The sequence below is a fragment of the Balaenoptera borealis genome (genome assembly GCF_965194805.1).
Source record: "Balaenoptera borealis genome assembly, chromosome: 11".
NCBI classification, from domain to species: domain Eukaryota; kingdom Metazoa; phylum Chordata; class Mammalia; order Artiodactyla; family Balaenopteridae; genus Balaenoptera; species Balaenoptera borealis.
Window position 1 is genome coordinate 14,764,890 of NC_138868.1, and position 18,307 is coordinate 14,783,196.

Genomic DNA, 18,307 nt, shown 5'->3' on the forward strand with positions numbered 1-18,307 from the left:
GACGGTGAGCCTGGATGCAGGTGCAGGGCTTGCCCCCTCCTGCCCATGCTGCCCCGTCCCCCCATGCCGACCCAGAGAATTACTCAGGGGGCGGCAGGGGGGAGGGGAGGCGGAGGGCAGGTCGGAAGGTGCCGGATGAGGATTTCTAAGAAAGCAGGGAAGCCTTTGGGGTCCTGTGATGTGGTACAAACTGACACGCTCCTGGAATTAGGGGACTGGCACTGAAGTCCCAGATAACCCTTAGTTAGCTGTGAGACCTCAGCCCAGTCAAGGTCAACGCACTGGACCTCAATTTTCAGAGAGGGGGAGGGGTCGGGCCAGGTGATGTGGCAGCTCACGCCCAGCCCACCTTCTGCCGCAGCCAGAGTATCAGGTAGCTCAGCAGCGGGGGTCTGTGTGGGTCCACCCACAGCAGGCCTGTGGTACAAGTGGACGGATGGCAGCAAAGGGGCTCTCCCCCGTCACAGCCCCACCGTGGCAGCTGTCGCCCCCTTGTGTCGCTTTAGCGACACTGCAGGGCAAGTTTCCAGTCAGCTCCTGGACCTGGAAGCTCTCTCGCCTTTGTTGGGGGACAGGGACCCAACCTCTGCTTCTCCCAGGGACCAGCACAGGCCAAGCCTCGGGGCCAGCATGCCCACTTGGCTCCCCCCTGCTCGGGGGGCGACTGGTGAATTCTGGAGAGGGCTCTAGGAAGCGGCAGAGGCAGGCCTGTTTCTCCCTCTCCCAGGGTCACTCAGCCCTTCCTCCGTCCTTGCCTGGGAGGACACCCACTCTCGTGCTCTCTTTTGCCAACTGAGAGTCCCGGGCGGCTCCGCATCCTGAGACTTGACATTTTCGGAGGACGGCACGGAGAAAATATGACGAGCTGCCCGCCCCCTCCCCTGGCCTGTAAGCCAGAGCCGCTGGCGGGTGTGTGGCAGCAGAGGGAAGACCGCGGGCTCCCACCCCACGTCCCGGCCTGGCTGGCTCCACACTGGCACACGATGTCGCGTGGGGAACAGGCAGAGCGAGGTGAGCCGATGCACGGCTCAGTCACCGAGGCCCCTTTTTCTTCCCAAACCTGCGGGAACCCAGGGACTCTGGCTTACACCTGCCTCCCTTGGCCACCTGGGCAGCTCCCAGAATTAGCCTGAGCAAGACAAACCACTCAGAGAGGCACCTTTTGCTCCCAGACATCCCAGCACCGCAGCCCAGGTTCTTGCCTCTGAACGTGAGGCAGTCCTCAACACGCCCCTTCCCGATCACTGCAAAATCAACCCAAACTGGCGCTGCTTCTGCTCAGGCTGCCCGGCGGGCACGCTCCGCCATCCTGGACTTCAGGACCACGCTCACCTGGCCCTGCGTGGCATCACCTCTAAATGGGACCTACTGTCTCAAACCTGTCCCACAGGTGCGTTTTCTGCCCTCTAGGAATGAATGACTTTAAGCACTAATGAATGGCAGAGGTGGCAGAGCCAACGCTCAGGCTCCCAGGGGCTCTGCAGGCTGAGGTGCCTTCCGTCTAGATGTGTGAAGTGCCAGGTAATTTCTGATGCCCCCTGGGGTGCAAAAGCAGTTAATCCACAAGCTGCGTGACCTGCCCGGCTCAGGCTGCTCGGACAGGGCCAGAGGATGAGGGGGTCCTCTCCAGGTGGGCCCTGGAAGAGGAGGAGGAGGAGGCAGAGTCAACTTCCCTCTCACTTCTGACTGACCACCCCTCAAGGCCAATAGAATCTGAACGGTAAGGACAGAGGAAAACCCAGATGCCCTGGGGAGAGCAGAACCTATACCTCCTCATGTGGGAGTGGCTGATGCTTCCCAGCAAGGACAGGCGAGGTGGAATGGAGCTGGGGAGGAGCACGGCTCAGCCGTGTGCCTTCCTGGGCGAAATGAAAAAGGGGAGATGGCAAACTGCTCCCCAGAGTCCAGAGGGTGAACCAGATGTGGGAGGCTGCAGTGGGCTTTAAGAAAAAGCCTCTTTAAGGAAGATGCCAAAGAGGCTGCCATTCACAGACCGTTCTACCAGACCAGGGATGGCAAACATGTGGCCCATGTACCATCACTACACCTCCCAAGCCCACAGCAGAGAGTGCTAGTTGATTCTAGAACTCTACCATTGAGCCAAGATCCGAATGCAGAAGTCTCAATACAGCTTCCGCAGCCACCACCAACCTATTTGTTATCGTCCCTTCCATCCACTGTCTGTTCGCCTTGCAGGTCCCTCAGCCCCAAGGCCTGAAGTGTGTATGGCGTGGGGGGTGGGGGGGTGGGGAGAAGGGGAGGGGAGCAGGAAGGGGGTAATTCAGAGGGTGGATGCCCAATGAGCAGCAAGAGCCCGGCTGAGAATGAGCTTGGAGCCTGGGGAAAGACGGAGGGCTAGGTTCAGCTGGGGCACTGGGGAGTTTTGAGATTGGCAACCCGCAAAGGTGGCAGGACCAAGTAAACAGCGTTAAAGGGACGGTGCCAAGGCGGTGCACTATTCCAAATATCTGTCCCCCCAGCCTCCAGTCAAAGCAAGGGGAGGCAGGTCAGCCCCGTGGACATCTGATTCTCCAAACGCCCAGGCTTGTCAGGGGGAAGTCTTTACCCCACTGCCCTCTCCCTGACTCTACTGGGTTTTCCAAATGCATTCATTTCTGTGTGCCCCAATGCCCCAGCACCATGCAACTATGCAGGGGAGACTCCTTACACACTTCCGGAGGTGCTGTTTGATTTTCTTCTCATTAAGGCATCCTGTCAGATCACCTACCATCCCCAGAGTGAATGTAATACTGTGGTTCTCAAACTTGGTAGCACCTTAGAAACACTTGGGAAGCTTTATAAAATGCCCAGCCCCGGGACTTCCCTGGTGGCGCAGTGGTTAAGAATCTGCCTGCCAGTGCAGGGGACAATGGGTTCGAGCCCTGGTCTGGGAAGATCCCACATGCCGTGGAGCAACTAAGCCAGTGCACCACAACTACTGAGCCTGTGCTCTAGAGCCTGCAAGCCACAACTACTGAGCCTGAGAGCCAAAGCTACTGAGGCCTGTGCGCCTAGAGCCCATGCTCCGCCACAAGAAAAGCCACCGCAATGAGAAGCCTGCGCACCGCAATGAAGAGTAGCCCCCGCTCGGCGTAACTAGAGAAAGCCCGTGCGCAGCAACGAAGACCCAACGCAGCCAAAAATAAAATAATTTTTTTTAAAAAAAGGGGCTTTCCTGGTGGCGCAGCAGTTAAGAATCTGCCTGCCAATGCAGGGGACATGGGTTCGAGCCCTGGTCCGGGAAGATCCCACATGCTGCGGAGCAACTAAGCCCGTGCGCCACAACTACCGAGCCTGAGCTCTAGAGCCCGCGAGCCACAACTACTGAGCCCACGTGCCACAACTACTGAAGCCCGCGTGCCTAGAGCCTGTGCTCCGCAACAAGAGAAGCCACCGCAATGAGAAGCCCGCGCACTGCAAAGAAGAGTAGCTCCAGCTCGCCGCAACTAGAGAAAGCCTGCGTGCAGCAACGAAGACCCAACGCAGCCAAAAATAAATTAAAAAAAAAAAAGATGCCCAGCCCCATCTCCAGACCTGATGAGTCAGACATGCCAAGGGTAAGATCTAGGAATCTGTGGTTCCTAAAGCACCCGAGGTCACTGTGATGTTCTGTTTGGGAACCTGGTATAGAGAAAAGGATGTGGGTTTTGGAATCAGACTAGAGTTCAAACTCTATCTCTGCCTCTTACTTGCTACGTGACTCTGGGCAAACTACTCATCTCTTTGAGCCTGTGTTCTTCTCGTCTATAAAAATGGAGAAATAACATCTGTCCTGATTATTTTAGAGAATTATGTAAAGGTACTTGCTGTTCTCTTACTTCTTATCCTTCCTCCTGAATGTGTCTGAGGTTCATTGCTACATGCACAAACCTGTGCCCTTCACAAGGGGCAACAGCCAGAGGTCAGAAGAGCTCAACACTTGGTACCCTGTGGGCAGGGACAGGAAGCCTCTGGCGGAGCCCCTCCCTCCCCCTCACAAGCCTGCGAACACTGGAGGCTACATCCTGCAGAGCTGGGTGTAAACTGCTCCGGCATGCAGGGCTGTGGGTGACAAAACAGAGGTACGAGAAGCTTTGTTCCCTGCCCCGTTTTATGTGGCATTGAAGCCTGCCTGGTTTCACAAGGGCCTACAGAGCTCCATCTGCCAGTGTGAGGATCCAGATCTTTGTGCACGGCAACACAGTGCAGGCACAAAGAGCAGGGCCCTGCGTAGGGTAGGGCAGGCAGAGGGCACAGGTCAGCATTACAGGGATGCCAACTTGTACAGAAAAAAACTACCCATGTTATTGGTGGGTAAGGTCAACCCTGGGAAGGGACAGGGCAAAGCTCGGGGGGCCAATTGCCATGAAGCCTGGACAACTGAAGAAAAGTGAGAGGGAGGCCCTGGGCAGACTCCAAGTGGTCAGAGTCCAGTCTGAGTTGGCTCTGGGGTCCTGAGCTGATTGGCTGCAAGCTCCGTGGCCACTGCAGAAGGACAGGGTAAGTCAGGGAGAAGCCCAGGGAGCCAGGTGGAGTCCTCATGAGGCTCCATCTCCCCTCAACTTCCACCAGAGCTGCACTGGCAGGAAGCAGCTCCCAGCCGACACCAGCACACATGCCACGGGTTGCCTGCACTCAATCTTTCCACACCCTCCCCACAGTTCCTCACCAGAGTCCTGGTCAAAGCCCTGTCACAGGCACAAGACAGTGACATTTGGTGTGCTGGGGGAGAGGTCAAGATAGAGCTTGAAGAGTCAGCACCCCATCCCTTTCCCAGCAGGGCTAGACGGGGGTAGGGGGAGATATGCCTACTGCCTAGCAGAGCAGAGGTTGAGGTCTCCCTGCTAATTAAGAGCAGTGTAAAAGAGGTGGCCAGGAACCCCCAAGCCCAAGGAGAAGCTGAAAATGCTGAGCGATTAAGTCTGTGACCAGTGCTCCGGGACAGGCATGGGTCGTCACAGTAGTATCAACGAGGCCATGTTCTGCGGAGGTCACGCAGTGGTGGTAGGCAACGCGGCCACACCGAGGACCAGAGTGGCGACGTGACCGCCCACCTCCCTGGGGCCAGGAGGCTCAGAGGGGGCCCTGTTCCATCAGTGCCAAGAAGGGGATCGTGACCAGTCATGGGGGCCCTACCTGCTGGTGCCAGGGGGTTAGGTGATTCTGTCTCCCTGCTGGAGAGTTGGAAACCGCCCCTGCCTCGGTACCACAGAGGAGGCGCGCTAAGCTGCCGGTGCCAGGGAATGACCCCCACTCGGTGCCAGTGCCCGGATGCTGGGGGATGACCCCCACGCAGAGCCATCGCCAAGACAGCCCGGATCGCCGGTGCCCGGGGACACCCCGCTCGGTGTCAGTACCAGGTGGCCGAGGGATGCCTCCCGCCGCCGCCGCCGCGCTCACCTGTGCCCGAAGAGACGCAGCCCTGGGAAACGCCGCTTGCTGAGACGCCGGGGCGCCTTGTCCGGCTCGGGACCGGCGTCGCGCTCGCAGCCGCTGGACGAGGCGGAGGCCGACTCGGAGTCGCTGCTCCGGGCCTCGGGGCTGCCGTCCCGCGGCTCCATCCGGCCCTAGCCCCGGCCGGCGGCGGGCCCGCGGAAGACACCCATGCCGGGCCGGCGGCCGGGGCTTAGCACGCCGGCTCCTCGCCGCCCGCCGCGGCCATGGCGCGCGCTCGCTCCGCCCGCCCCGCGCCGCGCGCCCCCGCACTCCACGCCCAGGTGCTGGGGAAGCAGCCGCCGCCGCCGCTCCAGGAAGTGCCGCCAGCTGCGGCCGCAGGACCCCGCATAGCTGGCCGGGCCTCTGCCTGCCCGCCGCCGAGCACGCCCCCTCGGCTACGCGGTGGCACCGGCCCGCCGCGCCCTCTGCCGGCCGCCGGCCGAGCCGCAACCCGCCTGGGCCGCCAGAGGGGGCGGGGGTCGAGAGGGGGCGCGGCAACTGAGCCCCGCCCACAACCCCAGCTGGTCCGCCTCCCGGATGAGAATAGAATCTCCAGCCCGACACAGCCGCCCTGCGCGCACGCAGGCACACGCAACCTTTTTTTTCTTCCTGTTAGCCCCGTCTCCCCGCACCAAACAACCTACATACTCACAAGTGAACACTCGCGAGGGTGGCTATCACCACCTCCCCTCCCACATCTATAAGGAATAGACACCTCTCTCGCACACCCTGTGCCCGTCACAGCCACTCATACAATCTCCACCCCTACCCGCTTCGCTCTCCCAAATCACGCCCTCGGGAACAAAAGTCACACAATTGCTCCCCATACGCACAGAACAGACACGCCTCTCACACACAATTATGCTCACTCATTACACTAACACTTCCCACACCAGCCTCTCACACTCAGAAATGTATACCAGGACCAAAGTCACTTAGTGACCCTCACACACACCAACAACACGTTTCTCATTCAAATTCATCTTTCTAAATCCAAAGCTGTTTCTAATCCTTTCACACTCCTAACACATAGCACTTTCCCAACACAATATCCAACAGAACCTGTAAATCTCTTACACTACAGGAATCACCTGCCCACCTCTTACACACTCATAAATACATACACAGAAGCAAGGACTACACTCTCATTCCCCAACATCCATGCCCTCAGTGAACATATACGTCTTTCTCCTACACCCAAATATAACCCAGGACAACGGCTACATGTTGCCACATCCCTCTTAGATATACCTCACCCACCCAGAAATATACCTCGCAGCCACACACAAACACACCCCCATGGGCAGCAAAGGTTGTCCCCCTCAAGAGAGGAGGACAGCAAGTGGAACCAGAGCAGTCGCCTGTGGTGGCACAGACAGTACACATGCTTGGGAATCAGCAGCTTGGGGGCAGCCTCTGATAGCCCCTGCAGGGCTGACAAAAGGAGGCCAGGAAGCTGGAGAGTATGGTCTTCTCCCTCCAAACCCTGCCACCCTGATGCCCATATCAGCTGCCTGCTGTTCCTGTTAGCACTCCTCTCTGCAAAGCCATATCCTGTGTCACTTCACTTTCACCCTCTCTGGGGTTCTGGCAGCCCCTTTTCCAGCCTCAGCCTGCCACACATAGCCAGTGCTGGGAGCTGTGACATGTGGGCAAGCCTGCCGTTTTAAAAAATCGCCAGCATCCAGAAGCTCAGAACCTTCTCCCAGCATCCTTCAAGTTTCCTCTGGGCCTAGAGACCAGGGGAATGGGGCACCAGCCCTCCCACCAGCTGCAGGTGCCAGGGTGGTAGTGAAATCTGCAAGTGGGCCGGACACGGTCTTCCTGGGGTGCGTGGGTCCCTCTGGGAAAGTTTCCCAATGCTTCTGACACCAAGCTCTGAGGGAGGAGACCAGAGGCTACCGAAGACCCCACTGAGTCTGCACAAGGCACCCAATGCCACACTCCTGTGGGGACTTCTCTGCCCAGACCCACCCGCGGTTTGTTCCCTCGACTCTTAGCCTTCTGCAAGCTCAGGCCCCACCACACTGCCCCCAGCAATTCAAACATCAGGGCTCCTCTCACCCTGCCAAGAACCCCTTTGCCCTTTTCTGTGCCTCTGCAGAGCCACTGGACACAGGGAGGGGCGTAGCCCCACTTCTGTCACCCCCCAACCCCAGATAAAAGACTCATGGAGGGACTGAGGGCCAGAGGTCCCCGTGCCCATTCTCTGGCCGCCCAAGTACCTACTGTGACTGGGGGGCCTCAGCTGGGATCTGTGGCACGTCCCAGGAGCGGTAGCGCCACATCTGCCTCAGTGCCCCGGGCCGCTCTCCTTCTTCTGTCTCCAGAACCTCCGCGGGGCCCAGAGCTGCAGCCTCATCGCAGCCTCCCCCGGTACTGTGGCCGGCCCCCAGTGTGCTCATCCTGCCCGGCGACTCTCTTCCTCTTTCGGCACTTCCTGACCAGGGGGCCCTGCGAGAGGCCGGCCGGCTGCCCCGTCGAGGACCATCGGCCTCATAGGCGCCTTCCGCTGGCCAGGGCAGGAGGCTGGCTGGGAAGAGGAGCTGCCCCGGAAGGCAAGAGGCAGGTGAGGACAAGCCCAGCCCGGCAGCCAGGAGACAGCACCAAGTCAGAGGCTGCCAGACAGCCAGCAGGCCTGCCCAGGCTGGAATCTGAACCTGGGCCCCAGTCTGGCCTTCCTCTCCACCTAACTGCTCCGATCTTCACCTCTTGGTCCTGCTGAGGTCTCCTGCTTCCTCACAACCTCTGGGTGCACTGGGACCGTGCCCAGCCCACACATAGCTCTCTCTCCTCTCAGCTCTGTGAGCACCACACCGTCTAACACACGGACAGTGGCGGAGTGGAGAGAGTAACCAGAATGGAGCTAGAAGATGTGGGCGCACGTCCTGTTTCTGCCACTTACCAGCTGTGCACCCTGGATCAGGTCAGAGAGGTTTACCTCTCCAGGTCACCTGAAATCCTTTTTGGAATAAGGTAGGCTATAAACAGATAAACTGGTGAATATGTGTGTCAAGGAGCCTTTCTGAGCCTCAGTTTTCTCATCTGTAACATGGAAGGGGGCAATAGTAATAACTGAGCTTGTGGAGTTTTAGGAGGATTAAATGAGAAGCGAAAGGGTTTACAAATGAATTCATTCAATAAATATTTATTGAGTGCCTTCTATCTGTGCATCAGGCACTGTATCAGACTAGATAGCAGTGTGCAAGGAACCAGCGCTCTAACATTATGTTGCTTAGATTCTATTCTAAACAAATAATATATGAAATAATGTCCGGTAATGAGATGAGATGAGCTATAGAGAAAAATAAAGCCAAGGCGAAGGGGGAAGAGGATGATGACGGCGATGTTACTTAGGTTAGGGAGACTGGGGAAGTCCTCCTGAGGTGACATGTGAGAACAGCCCCGAATGAATTGAGAGAGCAAATTATGTGACAATCTGGGAGAACAGCAGTCCAGGTGGAAGGAACAGTAAGAGCAAAGGCCCTTTGAGTAGGAATGTACTTGATGTGTCTAAAGAATAGCAAAAAGGCCACACCGGGTGGACTTTGAGGCCATCGTGAGGATTTGGTAAATAAATAGTAAGGCATACACTCGCTCTTTATTATTAGGGTTGGCTCTGGGATGGAAATCGTACCTTCCTTAAGCACTCTTTAATCATGCTGCTCTACAATTAGTTCTTTAGCTCTGTATGTGTTTGTTACCCCAGAAAGATTGTAAATTTCTTGAGGACAGAAAGGGTGTCAGTTCAGTTCAGTTCAATAAACGTTTACGCTACAGAACCTGCAGACACAGGAATGTACACAATGCCATCCCAGCCCTTAGAAACCTCCATCTGGTGCTGTAATCACCTTTGTGTCCCTCATGACTGGAACATAATATTTCTCAATAACTATTTGCTTAATAAATCATGCTATGTCATGACTAATTAATACTTGGTAATAATAAAAAAATAGCTAATATTTCTTGGACATTTCTGTGCCAGAAACCTTTGAATTCTTGTGACAATCCTATGACATAGATCTTGTTATTTTTCTCCTTTTACAGATGGAGAAACTGAGGCACAGAGCAGCTAAGCTCATTTGTCCAAGGTTACCCAGCCTGTAAGTGTTAGAAATAAGAATTTCACCCCAGAGTCTGTGCCCGTAAATAAGACATCCTATTGCCCCTCTAGGATTGGGGACATAGCCAGGTGATGCCGCTGAAGCTTGGCACCCTCTTTCCCAGTGGCTCTGCCCCCCAGCCTATCACCCTGCCTCAAGGCAGGTCCTGTGTGCTGTGGCCCAGCAGAGACTCTGCCAGCCAGGCCAAGGTCTATTCTAGAAGGAGGCTGTTACAGGGCCCTGTCCTCCTCTCCCAGGGATTCTGCAAGTAGCTTGAACAGTTAAACAGAGGAAATGGGGCTGGGCTTGTTTTCAGTCTGAGGCTTCTGGCAGCCCTGGAGTAGCAGAGAGCAGGAAATGTGACGCCTGGAGGGGAAGCTGGGCAGGCTGGAGGCTCTGAGAGGCAGAGCAGTCCTAGCTGTGGGACCACGGTCCCCTTGGGCTTGTACTCACTGAAGCTGTCAGTACTTTGCAGGTGGGGTGGGGAGGACAAGCCTGTAAGGGACAGGTGCACAGGGCTGGGGAGGATGCCCTCGGCAGTTCCTAGGACAACGTGTGCCAGCACTGGGGAGCTGGGGACCCCTCAGAATCCACCCAGATACACACAGGAAGAGGAATCTGGGTAAGAAAATTATTCTGGGCTTTTTTGAGGCCCCAGAGGGTGATGTGTTCTACTTTCTGTGGCCTGGATGAGCAAGTGGGAGCTGGGGAAAAGAAATGTACCAGGGCACCGAACACTTAACCCACCATCTGGACAGCCACTGCTCTCAAAACCAGCCAAGCCAACCTCCTTGGCCTGACCTTCAAGACTCCTTGTGTTCTGGTTCCTTTCTTTTTTGCCTCTTCGTCCAAGCTTTCCATGCAGAGATTTTCTCTCAGCTCACACCATGCTGGTGCCTGCCTCACAGTAAGTACTCAATAAACATTTCTTCCCTCTTTCTTCACACTTCTTTTAACATGCCGCCCTCACCCCTGCCATTTCATTCTGCTTATGCTGCTCTCCTTGCCCTGTCTGCCCATAAAGCTTGGCCAATCAAAATCTCCATCTTTCAAAACCCCAGCCCCAAGAGCAAAAGTGGGAAGGTGGAAAGAGTTGGTTCAAACCCCAGCCCTTGCTGTGTGATGCTGGGCAAATCACTTAACATCTCTGGGTTGGATCAGATGATTTCTAAGATCTTGTCTAGCTCTGACAGTTTCATTTGAATCTCCTTCCCTGATCTCCAGGTTTTCACTCACTCATTCATTCATATGACCAATATTTTATAAATATCAATACCTACTTAAGTGTCGAATGCTGCTCCAGAGCCAGCACTCCCATCCCACTGATGTGTCTCTGACACTCACCTTTGTTCCCCCCAAATATTCCTCTATTATGTGACCTTTTATGCATATTAGTCTTGTCTCCTTACAAGATTCTTGAACCCAGTGTAGCTCCTAGCTCTGTGCTGGGTGCACAGAATGTGCTTAGTAACTTTGTATGGAAGTCGAAATGAGCTGAATATAGCTGTCCAACAAGTGGAGCAGAGGGAGGGAAGCTGGCTTCCCATTTGCATGAGTGACTGTGGTGAGACATGAGGGACTTCTGGAGCCCATGTCCCTTCCCAGCAGCTAAGCCTGTGATCCAGGTACCTGCTGGGAGCCCTTGGGAGCAACCTAGAGCCTAAAAGCACCTGCTGATCTTGGCCCCTGCCCAGGTTCTGGGCCTCTACCCCCACAGAGGAGACAGATGTACCTGAGCTGGGTTGCAGGTGCTGCTGGCTAGTGACAGATGGAAATTTGATTAGGCTCCTTCTGGGTAGCCTCATTAAAGTCACGTGTGGGAGGAAATCTGGAGGAGGGGCTGGGGACCCTTTCCCACTGGGGCAAGAGAGCTGTGGGTACAGCACAGGCAGCTCCGCAGTCAAACGTGGTCCCTCAAACCACGATCGCTCTTGGAAACTGCCTTTGGCACCTTCCAGGTCCTCAAGCTGGAGGGGAGAGGAGCTTGGGTGTCTGTCCCCTTGCTCGGGGTCAGCTAGATCTGCCCTGAGGAGCTTCCTGCTGATTCCGGCCTGGACTGCAGCACCAAGCTCCCAGGGCAAGATCAGCAGGTCTCCTGCCCTTCAAGCCTCCCACCCCCATCTGTTGGATCACAAGCCCTGATTGCAGAACCACCTTCCAGCCCTCACACTCCTTTGCTATTACCCCTCCCAGGGATATGTGCACTTGGTACAGAGCCAAAAGAAGAGAGCCTTAAGGATGAACGTCCAGGCCCTTGAAAGCCTGACAACGGGTTTGGAGTGAAGCTGATCTGAGTCTGGATCCTGGCTCTACCAGTTACTGACTGTGGGATCTTAGCAAATTGCTTAACTTCTCTGAGGCTCAGTTTCTCATCTGTAAGATGCTGCCCAGTGATCCTCAAATCCCCCCCTACTCTATGAGTCCAGATGAGTCTTCCTTCCCCAAACACGTGTAGGCCAAGAACACTGGTTAAGCACACTGGGGCCCAGCAGAAACCAGATCTGTTCCCGGTGCTTTCCCTACCCACTTTGTGCATCCTTAAAGACAAGTCTTCCTTAGCCTGTGCTAACCCTTGTCCTTGGGACCTGGATCCTTGGGGGCTTCTCTGTATGCCCTGCTCTGAAATGGCACCAACTGAAGCAAAAATGAGACTCCAACCCAGGCTTCCTGATGTCTTTTTAGCAGCACAGCAGAGAAGAACCTGTTCAAGTGCCTCTGCTGGAACTGGTCCTCCCAGCTCCCCTCCAAAAGGCCCAAAGGACTTATGTCCCCTGGTGCAGGAGGTGGGGGGCATGAGATGCTGAGGGGGCCTGTCTCAAGCACCCTGGGCTAAAATAGGCTCAGATAAGACCCTCCTTCTGGATTCCCAACCCTACAACGCCGCCTTCACATAAGCCTGGCCCCACCTCTAGGCACAGCCTTCCTGGCCTTTGACTCACGAGTCAGCAAGAACCTTGGGTCCCTGAGGGGAGGAAGGAGTTCTGGGCTGGGCCTGGGCCCGCACCCTTCCCAAAGGAAGGAGAACGATAGACCCCCGGCTTCCGGTTTCCTCTGGCAGCGGGCCCCCTCCTCCAGCTCCAGCTCCACTCTCTGCCCCCGGTTTTTGCATTTTAAATTCAGGACAGAATGTGATCTCTTGCAGCTCCTTGCTTTATCCCGTTGCTATTTAAATTACAAATCGGCCCCATCTCCCTGTCACTCTTTGGTTATTTTTAGCTTCTGGTAAATAGCAGCAGGGAGAGTTGGATCAGGTGCCCCTCCCTTGAGGAGCTTGGTACCCACGGTCCCATGCCCACAGCAGAGGGCACCCTCCCCTGCCAGCTGGCACCCCCAGTCGCTTCCCCCCAGCCCCTCCGTGGGGGTGGAGGGGGCAGGGGGAGGATTGCAGCCTGGGACGTGCACACAGGCTCAGCCCTTGCTCTTACCCTTTGTTAAACTCTGCCACTCCCAGATCTCACCAGCCATCCATCACTCAGGGCGAACCTCGTTCAGGGGCCTTCCTGAACCTCTCCCCGGCCCCAACCCACAGGGAGGTCCAGCTATAGAGGGCAGAAGATCTAACTTGTGTCTCACCCACGCTACAAGTCAGGAACTTTACATCTCTTATCTTCTTTCATCTTGCCAGCCACCCTCTTGTACAGGTATTATTGTTCCCATTTTCCGTAGAGGAAATGGGGTCAGAGGTGAAAGTGATTTACCCAGCTAGGAAGGGGCAGAGCTGGAATTCAAACCCAGGTTTCTCTGACCCTGAAGACTGCATGCATGTGCATTGCACTGCCTCTTTCAGTACAACGCATGTGCCACTTTGCCCAATGCCCGTGTTAATTCCTAATGCCCACCATCAACTGTCTTTCCCATGTGTTTGTCCCGTCCCATCTGCTGGTTCAGGGGTTGGCAAACTATGGCCAATGGGCTACATCTGGCCTGCTGCCTGATTTTGTATGGCTGTGAGCTAAGAATGGTCTTTACAATTTTAAATGGTTGGAAAAAAGCAAAAGAATATTTGTGACAGTAGAAATGATATGAAATTTAAAGTTCAGTGTCTATAAATAAAGTTTTACTGGAGTCCAGTCACGCTTATTGGTTTCCATATTGTCTGTGGCTGCTTTTGCACACTACGACGGCAGAGCAGAGTGACAGAGACCGTGTGACCTGCAAAGCTGGAAATATTTACTGTCTGGCCCTGGACCGAATCATACTTTTGTTGAGAGAAGAATGTTATCTCATGCTTCCATCTCATACAGTGTCTGGCCCAGGGTCAGAGCTCCAGACGGGTGCTGGTCCTCCTTCAAGGTCTTTCTAGGGCCACAAAAGCACCCAGGACAGGGAAGCCCCCTACCAGCCACACCCCAGTGATCCAGCTCACATTTTACCCTTGCTCTCTCTCCTCCAGCTTCTCCGCAGGTGAAGTCAGTGGTTTCTGAACCTACTTGACTATCAAAATTACCTGGGGAGGTTTTTAAAAGTTGGCATGCCCAGGCCCAATCCCAGACTCTCTGGATCAGGATCTCCAGGAAGGGCTTTAGAAATGAATTTAAAAGAGATCCTCAGCTGATCTGGTTTGGGAACCACTGGGCTTATCTCCAGAAGTTCAAGTTCTGCATCTTCTGACTGCTCCTTTTAGACCAAATCCAGTGTCCCTTGTACCCCTGGCTTCTCCCAGGCTGGAGGCCACCCTCCAATGGTCTCTTGAGCCCAACCCTGAGCATTTAGGACTTCCTTGAGTGTCTGGGAGTTTTCCTCAGGCCCAGATGCAGACATAAGATGTCCTCCCACTTCCCTCTCCCTGAGAGTTTCCACTGGCAGAGAACTGCCAACTCTCCATCCCCCTAAAACAGCTGCCAGGGCTGCTTCCAGCCCACACCAGAGCTGTGGGGTGAAGGGAACCTATTTCCCAGAAACCTCCACGTCCCTAAAAGCTCCTACTGTGCTGCTGAAAACCCCCATCCTCACTCACGTCAGAGGCAGCCAGGCCCCAATCCCGCTTCTGCTGCCACCCCTCGCCCTCAGATTTTTTTGCCCCCACATTTCTGTCTAAAAGCCTTTTCTCTCTGTGAATGGCTTTCAACTGCTTTTCTTAGCAACTCCTCACAGCAGGGTGGGAGGTTTAGTTGCAAGCCAGAGCTGCGTGGAACTGTGGCAGGCAGAGGATGTGGAAAGGGCCACTGTGGGCCTGGCTCTTGCCAGCCCCCAGCGGCCTGTAAGAGGAAGAGCAGCATTGGTCACGAGGCTGTTTAGGATGGCAGCCACAGGGGAGGGCTGAGTCATTCCACTGGGGTCCCCTGGGCAGCCCAGGGCTCTGTCTCTTTCCCAGGGCTTCCTCTCCCCTCTACCCAGGGTGCTCTTCTTGACCTGATGCTCTGTCCTGCTCTGGTCCTAAGATGGGGCTTCTGGCCTAACCGCAAGGTATGAGGAGGTGCCTCACTTGATCTGTCCAGGGGTGACAGCTGGCACCCGCCCTGGTGCTTCTTCTGCAGCCCTCACACAGGTGACCCGGAGGTCTCCTGATCTTTTCACAGCCAGAGAGGAGCCACAGCTTGGTGATCCTGCATCCTTAGTGACTAGAGGCCTCAAGTTTGGGCTGTGGAGGGGCCTCCATTCAGGAACCACCCTGGGGGAATCCCAGCCCTTGTGGCTATCTCTGAGTGTGCGTGTGTGTGAGTGTGCATGTGCGTGTGAGTGTGCGCACACAGCATCTTCTATCTCAGCCTTTTGATTATTCTCTGCCCCCATCCCTCTAAGCCTCTACCCCACTCTGGCACTCTGGCTTCCTTTTCAGCTCCAGATGCTCTTTGTTTCTGACCTTGGGTCACCCTCTTATGTCATAGGTGAAGAAATGAGGCCCAGAGAGAAACAGAGATTGTCTAGCTCAAGGACACACAAGTCACTGGCAGAGTGAGAATACAAGCCAGGCCTCCTGACTCCCAGACTAATATTTCTTTCATTCTATGCCCCATCACCCATCAGTCTCTTTGTACTCTCTCCTCCCCCCGGGCACTTTCACGGGCCCTTCTCTCTGCGGCTAGGGGACAGACGACGCCCTTCTCTCAGCATGGTGCTCTAGAAGAACTCAGTAATGTAGCCCAGTGTACTCCCGGTTCCTCATAGGCCCCAGACAGTGAAGGTAGGGCCCATGGGAACGTAACCTCCTGCCCGTTTATTCCGAGCGTCTCACTTCATGATGGTGGAAAAGTCCCCTCCTGTTCTCTCTCATCTTCCCCCCAAGTGATGGAGGCCCAACAGTCTCATAGCCATTAAGAATACTGGGGTCCTTCAAGCTCCCAGGACTGGGTCAGTTTTAGGAAACACCCTCCCAGAAGCCCCACGTAGCAGGGCAGCCTCAGACACATCCCAAGTCCTCGGGGTTGTAAACAGAAAATTTGTCCTCTCTAACCGGGCCGATGGTTTCAAGGACTGCAGACACCTCGATGTCCCTGCTGGACCCTCCAAAGGTCACTCTGGGCCAGGGGCTTTAGAGGGGCAGCAAGTCCTGGTTGAGGCTGTGGCCTGGGAGAGGAAGAGGATGGCGAGGGTTGCCCCTGCCCTGGCCCCACCCCTCTCCTCAGATCCCTCCTCTGTGTAACGTATGCACCCTTACTGAGGGGCAGTCCTCCCCCACCCCATCCCAAATCATAAAAGTGGTCTCTGGGGCCCACTCCAGCTGATTCCTCTGGGCATAGGTGGTGGGACCTGGGAGGCTGGGAATCTTTCACAGGCAGAAGACGTTAAAGAAGATTCGGGTGGGAGTGCAAGTTTCAGTCTGCCACTGGGATGCCGGTGAAGGTCTGCTTGGGCAGAGGGGTCCAGGAGGGGATTCCTTCCCCCTCTCTGGGCAGCAAGGTCTCAGCCATGGTGGCAGCGAGCATCATTTTGGTCACTTCCACAGGCCAGTGCCTAGCACAGGGTCAGCCGACAGGAAAGCTCAAGTAAGGCCTAGTGAATGAGTAGGGGGTCCCTCTTTCCCCTAGAAGAAGAGCCAGGGGCATCTCCTGGCTCTCCCCAGCAGATAGAGGTTCGTAAGGATCATGTCTTGGTTATTTTTCCCCTCAGCGCCCAGTACCATGCCTGGCACGCAGTGGGCATCAGTAATTTCACGTTGAATGAATAGGGCTTTCACTGTTCATTAGAGAAAGGGTCCCAGAAGCTCCCCCTTGGACACAGAAGGCAGAGACCCCTTGGTAGTCATTTCTGAATCCCCAGGGCCTAGAGCAGTGTCAGGCAAGCCGCAGGCGCTCAATGACTGCTGACTGAAAAGGGGAGTGGTCCCCGGCGCTGGGCTCCCCTCTGCCCGCATTCTTACCTGTAAGACACCTGCTTTCGTAGGTGCATCTGGCGGAACCGCTCCTCCACCGGGGGTCCAGCGGCCATGCCCCGGGGCGCCTCGAGCCACTGCTGCTGCGAGACCTCGGCCTCCGCCCCCCGCCGGCAGCGCCGCCGCACCACCTCCTCCTCGGCTGCGCGGCAGCCGCCGCCAGCCCCGTCCCCGCGGGGCCCTCCGCCGCCCGGCCCCTCGGCCATCCTGCGGCCGCCCTCTTCTCGCGGCTCCTGCGGCCTTTCGGGGTTCCCTGCTCAAGTTCAGTCTCCCTTCCTCCTGGGCCCGGGAACGCGAGGCGGAGAGGGAGGGAAGCGCCGGGTCCCGCACGTCCCTCCCGACGCCGGGGCTCAGACGACGGGAGCGGCAGCTGCTGGGCGCTGCGCCTCGGAAAGGCCGGCGGGGATCTTCCACGGCCCCTCGGGAGGGGGTCTTGGTGGGTGTCGGGGGCTGCGTGGTGAGCGCTGGGGCGCCCCCCCGGACGGCTGAAGCCGGAGCTTGAGCGGAGCCCGAGCCCGGGCGGAGAGCGCGCGCCTGCAGCCACCGCCGCTGCCGCGCACCGGAGTGTCACCTTAGAGACACCCGCCAGCCCGCGGGTCCGGTAGGGAGGGCGCCGCCCCGCCCAGCCAGCCCGGCTCGGGCACCGGAGGAGCGAGCCCGGCCCAGCTGGCGGCGGGCACGAACCCAGCCCTGGGCACCCGCCAAAGCCCACCCCTGCGCCCCCTCTCCTGTACCCTGCAGCTCGGCAGCGGCCAATCACCGCCCCGCCCGTCACTCAGAGGCTGTGATATACCCACCTTGTCCCGCGCTTTCCGGCTTCGGCATTCGCCGCTGCGGCGGGCAGGTGGGGTGGCGGGGGCGGTGACACGAGCTGGCTTTAACCCCGTCGGCGCCACGGGACTTTACAGACCCAATTCGATTTGGGGAAGGGGCACAGGAAGGGGAACATACTCTGGGACGCCTGGAATGTGGGGATGGACCCGATTGCCGGTAACACTGCCTCTAGGCCTAGAGCTCTTCTCAACCCATCCGGGAGAGGGACCCAGCTCAGGGTGGGTGTGGGATGGAGAGCTTCCCGACCCTGGAGCCTGGCAGCCTCCTCAAGGCCCAGCTGCCTCTTGTGACCTGCCCCCCTGAGGCTCCTGGGACAAGGTCTCCCAGAAGTTTGAATCAGCCTCCTGGGTCGGGAGAGGGGGGGGACCCAACTGCGGAAGGAAGGACTAGAGGTCTCCTTGGGGTCCATCTTCTTCCCCCTGGAAATCCCATGGTTCCTCCTTGCATCATCTCCTCTTGTCATTGGGGTGTTCTTCATCTGAACCTTACATCTGGATGATGGTGGGACCCTGGTTAGCTTCTCAGGTCTAATGCCTCCTACCTACTACCCCAGACTCATCTTTCTGAAGTCAACCTTTGACCACAGCATTTACTCTCCCTCTGTAGTATTTAGTGGTTCCCCCTTGCCTATACTTCAGCCTGG

General features: G+C 56.5%; 1 protein-coding gene across 19 annotated transcripts in view; it reads right to left on the reverse strand.

The window, feature by feature from the left end:
• The window catches only part of DGKZ (diacylglycerol kinase zeta), a 42,057-nt gene extending 25,006 nt beyond the window's left edge, over positions 1-17,051 (reverse strand). For 15 of the 19 annotated variants that reach the window (XM_082342724.1, XM_082342722.1, XM_082342720.1 and 12 more), the window contains exon 1: positions 5,380-5,682. In XM_082342724.1, the coding sequence (XP_082198850.1) occupies positions 5,380-5,540 (161 nt within the window). In that variant the 5' untranslated portion in view covers positions 5,541-5,682. Of the gene's footprint in view, positions 1-5,379; positions 5,683-7,644; positions 7,908-16,818 lie in introns of those variants that run through there. The other 4 variants (XM_082342721.1, XM_082342718.1, XM_082342719.1 and 1 more) reach the window with 3 other exon arrangements.
• Between the last annotated feature and the right edge of the window lie 1,256 nt (positions 17,052-18,307).